Source organism: Solanum dulcamara, chromosome 9 (genome assembly GCF_947179165.1).
Source record: "Solanum dulcamara chromosome 9, daSolDulc1.2, whole genome shotgun sequence".
In the NCBI taxonomy this organism is placed as follows: domain Eukaryota; kingdom Viridiplantae; phylum Streptophyta; class Magnoliopsida; order Solanales; family Solanaceae; genus Solanum; species Solanum dulcamara.
Window position 1 is genome coordinate 2,067,236 of NC_077245.1, and position 10,772 is coordinate 2,078,007.

General features: G+C 34.6%; 1 protein-coding gene across 1 annotated transcript; it reads left to right on the top strand.

The window, feature by feature from the left end:
- The first annotated feature begins 1,251 nt into the window (after positions 1–1,251).
- On the top strand, positions 1,252–10,394 carry LOC129902779 (peroxisome biogenesis factor 10). Its single transcript, XM_055978178.1, has 12 exons — positions 1,252–1,661; positions 2,716–2,926; positions 3,023–3,054; positions 4,275–4,364; positions 5,155–5,249; positions 5,395–5,605; positions 6,255–6,324; positions 6,410–6,488; positions 7,079–7,212; positions 7,623–7,717; positions 9,573–9,661; positions 9,854–10,394. Exons 2-12 carry the CDS (start codon positions 2,734–2,736, stop codon positions 9,954–9,956), a joined length of 1,191 nt encoding a protein of 396 aa, XP_055834153.1. The 5' UTR covers positions 1,252–1,661; positions 2,716–2,733; the 3' UTR covers positions 9,957–10,394.
- The last annotated feature ends 378 nt before the right edge of the window (positions 10,395–10,772 follow it).

Genomic DNA, 10,772 nt, shown 5'->3' on the forward strand with positions numbered 1-10,772 from the left:
ACATTCTTTTTAAAATAGATTTTTTTTTTAAAAAAGCCGAATAAACAAATGAATGTACAAAAGCAAACATCACTAACCTTACCATTTCAATATAATATTTTTTCTTTTTAAATATTCTTGAAGTTTACTATTCTATGCATGACATTAATGATTATTACAATAAATATTTTAATATTTTAATTTTCATATAATATATTTTTTTAAAAAATTTATTATACAATATTTGAGTATAACTATTATAGTAAGTTAATTTTACAAAAAATGAAATGCTACAGTGAATTTCATCGTTGTGTGGAATGTTATAGAAAATAAAATATAACAAAAAATTGGAGAAAATGAAATTATTATAATGAAATGTTATTATATGACTATTATACGACTTTTAACTGTATTAACATATTTAATATTTTTGATGGGAAAATATTTTAAAAACAAGATTTTATTTTTTTATTTAGAATTTAGATATTTGTTATAATTAATTGTTTGTTTTGATAGGTGCCTCTATTTGTATGGGGAATTCGTAGGGGTGGGCATAAAATACCGAAAATCGAATTAACAAATCGAATTACCGAACCGAAATGTCTATTTTGTTATTTCGATATTTTGGTTCGGTATTCGATATCGAAATTTAACATTTTGGTATTTCGGTTTCGATTTTGGTATTTATAATTTTCCCATTCGATATTCGGTATTTACCGAATAGCGAAATTATTTCTGTTGGGCCTCCTAAAGGATGACTTTTAAACATAAAGGGCTATAGGCCCATTCCTATAATTTAACTTGAAGTCCAGCCCAGTCCTTAACAGCCCAATTAACTATGTTTTTCATTGGGAAACTTACGTAAATATACTATATTAAAAAAATATTTACTATTTATAACAATAAAAAAATAATTTCACTAAACACTTATAATACAGTTTTAATACATATTGCAGAGAACTATTTATAAAACATATATAATACAAGTTTTATAAATAGATAATACATTTATCACATATTTTAATAGACTTATAATACATTATATTAGTTTCTTACTACACAAACATAATATATATTTTAAAACACTTATAATACATTTATATTGTATGCATAAATCACTTTAATATAAATGTAGATTTATCATAATATTTTTATATATTACTATAAATGATAATAAATAAAAAATATCACTAAAATAAATAATTAAATTTTAAAAATCACTCAATCAATGAATTTTTGCTTTTTCATTCACTACATCCAATTTCAGTAAAGCCCAATTGAACAAGGGTTCCTAAGCTTCTCTAGAGCAATAGAAATGGCAGAAACTGCGGCATCTCTTTTCTCCTGGAGCCTCTGAAGTGAAGCTTGCTCCTTAGCAATAACAGCTGCTTGAGGCTTCTCCAACATTTCTGTAGATTGAACAATTTTTGTCTCAAACTCCTTCTCTTGGTCTTCCAGTTCAGTGAAACGCCTCTTCAAGGACTTCTGAAGCCCATGAAAGTGTTCTTCAAGTTGCTTCCATTGCAGGTGGAGAGTAACAGCACAGTGACTTTCCAACTCAGCCCTTCAGCTTCACGCCTTCACCGCTTCACGCCGCAATCAGCTTCACTGCTTCACTCCGCTTTCACCTTCACCGCTTCACGCCGCCATCCGCTTCACGCCGCCATCCGCTTCACTTGAAGGTAAGTTCTCTTTGCTTCTTCTCTTCCTCTTCCTCTTCCAGTCTTCCTTCACATTCTGTCTCTATTTTTCCCCCAAATAATACGCGTACCCTAAATTCCATTTCAAATAGATTATGAAGTTTTTGTCCTTTTTTGAGTTTAGTTGAAAAAAGTGGACAAATATATCTATACACCACGATTTCTGACTTGTGTGTTCTGAAATCTGAACCCATATACGAATTGCTTCTCACTCAGCAAAATACCACACTGACTTGTGTGTTCTGAACCAAGACTCACATATTTGTTGTATTGACATTTTCTGAACCAAGAGCTGATACAGTGATCTCTGCTAAAAGTTGTTTGTCTATATAAACTCTTCCTTCCGCTCCACTACCTTGGTTCCCCTTTCTTTATCAAATGTAATATGTCGGTATATATTCTTGAAATTTGATAAATTGATTGATATTTCAAGACAAGTGTGAGAGTTGAGTGCTTGTTTTCTGCCTGGATTATAAAATTAGAGATTGCAGGGAATCTCACACTACCGACACAACAATAAAATTATATAGGTTGCTATTGCTGAAGAAATGATAATAAATACTGTTGTCAGAGTGGGACTATATTATATGGCAAGCCCCTCTTCTCCAGAATAGAATAATTATTGTTGCTAATGTGAATATTACAGTAGCTAAAAGTTGATACATTACAATTTTTCTCATGCTTTTAAATGAAATCTTCCCATCTTTTATTGTTGCTAAAGTAAATATGATGTAGTAACATATTTCGTGTGGACTTCGACTTCATCTGTATCTGGCACTGCTTTACTTGGCTTATCTAGTAGACTGTTTTTAGCTTTCACGAGTCCTATCTTCTATAAGTTTTTCAAGAATCAGAATGGGATCTTTCGAAGTAATAGAAAGAAAAGCAACGACTGGAGTGGTCTCTCCCCCTCTGGGGAATCCATAGAAAGCAAAACAATTCCGTTAGAGTCTCGCATTTGAGCTGCCTTTTCGAACTGAATTTGGGGATTTTTGCTTCTTTCGGGGGATTTGTAATTTATTTTGGTCTAAAGCAGTTGAGCCGTGAATTCTGAATGGGATTGGGAGAACCTTCAAGAACTTCAACCAATGCCGGAAACAGTGACGGCGGTGGCGCCTCCACTTCCGGCACCATCAAGAGGTTTCCGCTGGCGGCGCAGCCGGAGATTATGAGGGCCGCCGAGAAAGATGACCAGTACGCCTCCTTTGTCTATGAAGCTTGCCGCGATGCTTTTCGTCAACTCTTCGGTCTCTTTTACTACCCTTTCCTTTCTGTGGTTAGCTTCACTACCTAACCATATATCTTTCTGAAAACTAACTGAAAGTTGTTGTTTTGTTTTTCAGGTACAAGAGTCGCTGGAGCTTACCAGAATGAGGTAATTCTTTTTGTTATCTTAGCCTTTCCAATAAAAATTAAATCTCAATTTTTGACTAGTTAAGATTTTTTCCCATTTGCCTTAACCTTGGTGGGGAATAATCCTGTGGGAGAATGCAGCTACTCAGATATTGCCATATTGGTACTGGTGGGAGAGTGCAATTTCTCAATAAAAAATAGTCAAGGCACTACAAGCTAAAGGAAAATGAATACACTAATTGGGAAAGGAATGCTCCAAAAAAGAATGCTTACTTGCTTCTGTATGAATTGTTAACTTCATCACATTATGTGCAGTCTGAAGTAAAGAATGAAAAAAATATTTAGTTTTTATTTGAGTTTTGTTGCTTAAGAGTTGGAAAAACCAACTTCTTTTTATTTTCAATTTTTGTTATTGTTGATAGTGGATAAGGGATCTTGTATGTACCTTGAGATTTGTTTGTGTGATTGATTACTCTGTTTAATAGAATAATGAACTTCATGGCAAAATCCATTTGGCAAGTGATGTATCGGAAATGGATTACTAATCAAAATGGACTTGACTCCAATTGAGGCATTGAAAGTTCTGAATCCTTGAGAAAACTGCCACGGGGAGTTTTTCAGCAAGAATCACCCTCACCTCTTACTGTGAGCTTTCGTAGAATGCTTCTTTCTTCTGATCCTCTGTTGGCTGGGTAAGACCTGGTGGTTAGAGTTTGGAGTTCTGTATGAGCTAAGATATCAAAGAAATAAATAAAATCTCCAAGTGACAATCTGAAAATGACTCTAAGTATTAGTAGATGAGAACTTTGTGTACTTCTTTTATGTTGGGTAGGAGTTTCAATTAAAAGAAGTGAAAATGATTAGAATGACCTGGCATCACGAGAACAGTGTGATTTTAGTGCCAGAGCAACTTGCTTATCTTGACGGCTTATCATGAAGATGACCGAGAATGTTATCAATTAGTGGTTATTCATAATTCTACTCTTTGCTGTAGAATTGGATGGGAATGAAAGAATTATGTTTTTCTCTTCCACCCATGCCTAATACCAAAACTAATTGTATTAGTTCTCTCCTCTTTTACCCTTTCCTTTTCTTTTGTGGAGCCAAAATGACATGAGATAGCCTGTGGGTCTTACTTGTGAAGCCTAACGGTTTTAATTTTATAAGTTGTTAACCTAGAATCTATACCGCAAGGATAGTCATTACTTCCTAATACTAGAGTTGGTGTATTTTTCATTTCAGGCAAAACTCTTAGGGCAGATGCTCTATTATATGTTGACAACGGGTGCAGGGAAGCAAACATTAGGAGAAGAATACTGCGACATCACTCAGGTTGAATGAATTTATGTTTTGCCGTTTCTACCTCGTGTCTAAGTGTTTTGAGCTGTTTGGCTTTTCTCTTGTCTTGGATTGTGTCTTTACTCATGTTCACTACTCTCCCCCTTCTAGTTTATGTTACTGAATTTAACTCAATATGTAAGTTAAGAGAGAAAGAAAGACTTTTAAAAGTTGTGGTTCTAAACTTGCCACATCAATATCTATAAAAGCATGTCATTATGGGTAAAATGCAAAATTTCAACTTAAATTTTTTCAAATACAAAAACGTATCTTTCTTTTTGAAAAGATTTAATAAGGAAATAACGCAATATAAAATGGAACAAATGGAGTATTGTTTTGATAGAGAGCAAAAAATAATACTCTCTTGATTAATGTGTTCATGGATATATTACCTGGCATAATTGTGATGTTTGCAAGCATGCGTTTAATTATTGTCCAAGTGTTCCAGCTAACATTTAATTAATGTTTGCGCATCTATTCTTATGCCTTCCCACTAAGTATCCTCACCTGTGCGTCCCATTGTCATGTTAATCGAAGTGATTAGTACTCTCTAACCCCCTTGTTAGGCTATAAATACTTAGAAATTTTATGGAGTGCTAGACTAGAACATTCTTTCTTTCTGATAAGTAAGAAGTCTTAGTCTAAAATATTTTATACAAAGAATTCAAAACAGGTCTACATTTCTAAATTATATGATTATTACCATTGGATTTACTGCATCAGCAAATTTTGTTGTTTTTCTGTGCAAAAATATCTATGTTCGAATTACAATTTGGTATTACAGGTTGCAGGACCATATGGACTTGCCCCAACACCTGCAAGACGTGCTCTTTTTATTTTCTATCAGTCAGCTGTTCCATATATTGCAGAAAGAGTCAGGTTCATCTACATTTCTCGGAGACTTCATATAAAGACATCCACACCTCTTACTTCTTCTTGTAACAATTATTTATTATTGTATGGTTTTGCAGACCACCAATATTTATTGCCTTTTAATATGAATGAATGATTTATTGTTTTTCAGTTCTAGAGCAGCTTACCATGGCATCACCCTGACTGATTCAATAACGGACTATCCATTTGGGGATGATCCTACTTCAAGCAACGAAGCTGAGGCGTCACCTACTTTTGAGATACACTCATCTTCAGCATCCACTCCATCAATTTCAGCTCTTTCAAGATTGAAAGCCAAGATAAGGGATTTCTGGTTGTATGCAGTTCGAAGGTGGCCTTCGGTACACCCCTTTCTTCCTAAGCTTTTGTTATCTCAGATTGCTGAAACCAGGGCATTAAATTGTGTGTTTCTCTCTCACTTGTATATATAACTCTTTGTCATAGATGTTATCCACGAAACTCAATGGATAACGTTGCCTCAGTTAAATCTTAAGCTGGATTTCTTCTGAGTTGGATGATCTGTTTTTTTTTTAAAATTATACTGCAATTTGGACAATCTCTTGAACCTTATGAAGCATCTACGACTCCCTGGAATTCCTGCAACACTTTTTAGACTTTTGGCTGGTGTTAAACTCTCTGGATCTTGTGCACTCACCAATTGTTAAGTCCAGAGTTCCTCGTGGAGCATTACTGCAAATGAATATTTGTGATATTCCATATACCTAGGACAAAGGTTTAGAATTACTTCCACCCTAATAGAATGCCTTGTGGCTCGGCAAAACCCTATTTACAACTTTGGAGCTGCCAGAACTGCTGACTGTCATCTTCAACTCCTTTATTTTGTTGTAGCTTGCCAAAGTAGCTAAGACATAGCGCACATTTGGATATTAACAATTTCAAAAAAGTAGGTAGTGCACATTTGGTGAACTCTCCATCATCTTTCACTTCCAATTTTCGTAAAACAACATACATTCTTGCTGATTCTTGCAGGTGCTTCCTCTTGCTCGTGAGATCTTGCAATTGGTTATCCGGACCAATCTCATGTTCTTCTATTTTGAAGGTGACTTTATTTGCCACTCAATAAACCAATGAAGTGCTTAGTTTCTGAAACACATGCTAAAGTCAGTAAATTCTCTCTGCGTCAGGACTTTATTATCATATATCAAAACGTGCTGCGGGCATTCACTATGTGTTCATTGGAAAACCCATGAACCAACGACCTAGGTAAATTGCTTCAAGCTTCTGTTGCAGAAATAGTTGTATGGTCTGTAACTCTTTGCATCAGACATCTGGTCTTTGAAAAATGACTTCTTGTCCCTCTGACTAAATTTGGTACATTGCTGGCTATATAATCTTTTTTGTGTTTGTTTCCTTGTGAAGGAAAAAGTTGCACAAAAATGGTCTTTTTATTTGACCAAGATGACATTCCTCCTTGTATACCTTGGGGCAATATTTTTTTAAAGTGCTTATTAGTTTTCTGCCAGCTGCTTCTGTTTTTTTAAAATATTTTTTTATGCTATTTCTCTGATATTTTAAAGGAAATATTGGGAGTACTGATCTTCAAAAGGAAAGACTCTTTAGCTTTGCCAAAATGTTGGGCATTGGACATGTCCGCCACTTTATGTGCCTTGGGATGTGGGCAGTCAGATATTTTCATGTACCATTTAAAACATTTTCTGTATCAAACGTCACAGTAGTGGATGATTCTATGTCTGGCACATAGTCATTTCTAAAATAGTCATTTATTGGCTCCTTGTCTTCATAAAGATCCCCGTTGGACTTTATTGGCTGCTCAAAATGTTCTTGTCGTGCAGATATCAAATACTAGGGGTCTTCCTTCTAATTCAATTATGTATTCTTGCTGCTGAAGGTCTGAGACGTAGTAATTTGTCATCCGTTTCAACTTCTGCTCAACAAGCACCCTTTGGAACCTATCAAACTTCTGCAGGTGAAACTTTTTGCATATACTCATGCTCAGGACATTCTGAGTATCATGTGCTAAATGTTTATTTATGTTTGTCACCCCAAAATACAAAATAATAGATTGTTTGAAGAAAAAGAATAGTTGTACTTCGACACCAATAGAGGAGAGAAGGAGCTTAATTGCAAAATGCAGTTTTCTTTGATTTAGAAGATGTGATCATGGCAGAAAGAGTAATTATGCTTCACGAAGTTACAAAATTTGGTTTTGGTCTTCAAGGTTGCTTTTGTATCTTTGCAGTCATGCATCTTTTCATGGTCTGTAACTATGCACTAGTAGATTAACATTTTGGTCTCTCTGTGTTTTCTTTCTTTCGGTCTATCGTAGGTCAATCTTTTTCACTTGTTGGCTGTAATCTTTTCTCTCTGTGTCTTTAGGCCGAGGTTTACCTGTTTTAAATGAGGAAGGCACTCTAATAACTGCTGAAACTGAGAAGTATGGATTGGTTGCTGAATCCACATCAACCTCAGAGGTATATTTCGTTTTACTTTCAAGAATTAAGTGTTCTACGTAATTCATTTAGGTAATTTGACCTAGAGAGAAGTTTATCACTTCTCTACTCTTCAAAAATTGCTAGGAGAGTAGTTGAAGGTTATACAAGTATTACACTTTGACTTTCTGCCTTTTATAATGGGCCAAATACAATGGCCTCCGCTCTAACTTGTCAAACTTCAAGCACCTTTCTGTTTAATTTACAAAGTTCCCATAACATTTGCCAGTTCTATTCTACATTGTAAAAATCTCTGTTCCATGAGTAGAAGCATATTTTTGACCTTTGTTTCTTAGTCACTAACCAACTGATATTTAAAACAATATTTTAATACCTATTTTGGCTTTATTTTAGTTCTTACATCAAATTACATTAACTTCCAACTATTTTTAATATGAGGTTTTAACCGGTGTTTTAAAAGGTGGGGGCATGAGGCGAGGCGTAAGCCCCGAAACACGGGGCATGAGTCCCATGGATCTTTGGGGTGTAAGTTTCATATATTTCAATTTTTTATTGCTAAGAAAATAAGCAAAAATAATTTTTTCAATAGTTCTGCAAATAAATTCAAATAGATCACCAATTATATAGAAAAAATTACTATATTATTTGAGAAAGGTAGCAACACAAAAAATGATAATAGTTTAGATAATCTTTAAAATGAAATCATCACCCAGTCCATCATCGATCTCCACGTCTATTAGTCTTTCTCACCCTCAACTAATATTTGCATTGATTTTTGTTTATATATTTCATAGAAGAAGGATTAAATGTGTAAGTGCAATGAAAAAAATGGATAAAGTTAACTCATGAACATAGTGTTATGGAATCTCTATCCTATCAATTATAGGCATAATCATCTAAGCAAATTATTTATGGTAGTGTCATTCTCTATGAGAGTTGCTTTCTTTATTTGTTTATTTTATAAAAAATCACTACATCATGGAAATATGATAGCATAAAGTACAAATATCATTACACCATGATAAAAAAATATGATCTATAGTAAAAATACTTTTAAAATAATATAAATCAAATTTAACACTTGAGGCTTACGCTTTTATGTCCGGAGCTTGCACCTCAAATTCTAGGGTGCATGCCTACGCCCTATAGCTCTATGCCTTTCATTTGTGCCACATAGCGTTTTTGGTTCGCCCCGCCTGGAGGCTCACCCCCAAAACACCTTTGGAAACACTGGTTTTTACTAATGTTTATTCAAAGTATAGAATTAATTAATTAAGCCTTTTTGCTGAAACGGATAGTGGCGAGTTCAAGGAGGAAATAACCAAAAATATTAAAATGCTTTGCATTCTCTTCTAATTATGATATTCGATCAAAGATAATTTCATGTTGCACCAGACAATGTTGATAATAACAATATAATTTAGGATACCTACACTATTTACGTTGTTTATGATAATAGTGACAGATATGTCAATTGTTACTTTTAACTTTACCACTAGTTACCAAGGCTTCTTGAGAGGTTTTAGGGTTCAGAGTTTAGAGGAAAAGTAGGTATTAAACACACAAACCATATATATGCAGTTAAAAGGAAATGCATCGAGCATCTCTTGCTTAGACTTTATTTTTTTTTGTTTCTCCTATTTATTGTACCCTGGTTCTCCATTTCAAGGTGCTCAAGCTCATGGAATTGCAAATGATAAATCACAACCGTTACCTAGGTCCCCTTTTCATTGTTGCTAGTTTAATCTTTTATATGGATCTGTGTTCTTACAAATCTTGCTTGGTGCATTAGAACAATTAACAAATATCCGACAACGTTGTCTTATGTGTTCCTTGGCTTAAATTTAATTAATCTAACAAATTGCTCTTATGTCAGTCTCAACGAAACAGTCCAAGCAAATGCACGCTTTGCCTAAGCAGCCGCCAACATCCAACAGCCACACCTTGTGGTCATGTATTTTGCTGGTATTGACTCCTGACTGTTTCTCTTTATGTCCATTATTTTGGTTAACTATTGATTCCCTGGAAAACCAGAAAGAGAAAGAAAAGGAACAAAGATGGAAGACAGTAGAAAAACTAAAAAGGAGAGGTAAATGTGAAAGAAGAGGAAAAAGCCATAATGCTCTTACCTTTTTGTTTGATTGGCACTATTTGTAGGAACTGCATAATGGAATGGTGCAACGAAAAGCCTGAATGTCCCCTTTGTCGTTCTCCCGTAACACATTCAAGCTTGGTTTGTCTGTATCATTCAGATTTTTAGTCATGGATAGGTGAAATATTGCAAAAAGATAACTGCAAATAAATCATGAAGGACAGGTCTGTTCCAAATGTGTCAGAAAATATTCAGTAGTGAACTTCATGTGAGATCCTGTTTCCTTTTCTGTTGCTCACACACAACTCTGGAAGTGCCGTTGGGGTAAAATGGTGGTTGTGAGCTGTGTAAGTAAGGAGATTTTTGCAACTAATTTACCAGAGTTAATGAGAAACATTGGTGCCATGCATAGTGGTGGTGTAGCAGTTCATTTTATCGAAAGCAAGCACATAACTTTACACGACAGCCTACTTGTCTTGCACTGAGCAACAGCCATTAGATTTTCCTTCACAGGAAGGCTGTTCTGGATATTATCAATTTTATATGTGCTTTGGGAATGGATCAATCACTCAGATTTTTGTGATGTAATACAAGAATTTGCACTCAGATTTTACTTGGCATGGTTTTTTTTAGCATTAGTCGACCGGAATGAGAAATAAGAGTTGAAATGAAATGTAACATGACCTAATAAAGGCTGATTGTTTATGTCCTCGTACACAGCATATCATGGCACAAATCAATTAAATAGTTCCCCAAGTAAAATGATTTAACTTTTTGAATCTTAAAAGTGTATATGTGAAGATATAACTATAGAAAGCCAATTTCAAATGGGATGTAGCAGTTATATATGCTGCTGGAATTTGTAACATTTTCAGTTGGTAGCACACTAGGGGAACATTTTTGTGACTCCGAAGTCCTAACAGCAACAAGCGTGATTACATATGATTAATTATTGAAAAGATGTCAGCATTTTTGTGACAACGC

Coding starts and splice junctions, on each gene's coding strand:
- LOC129902779 (XM_055978178.1), top strand. CDS start 2,734: ATGGGATTGGGAGAACCTTCAAGAACTTCAACCAATGCCGGAAACAGT. Junction 4,365..5,154: donor AATACTGCGACATCACTCAG/GTTGAATGAATT, acceptor TTGGTATTACAG/GTTGCAGGACCATATGGACT. Junction 7,213..7,622: donor AACCTATCAAACTTCTGCAG/GTGAAACTTTTT, acceptor CTGTGTCTTTAG/GCCGAGGTTTACCTGTTTTA.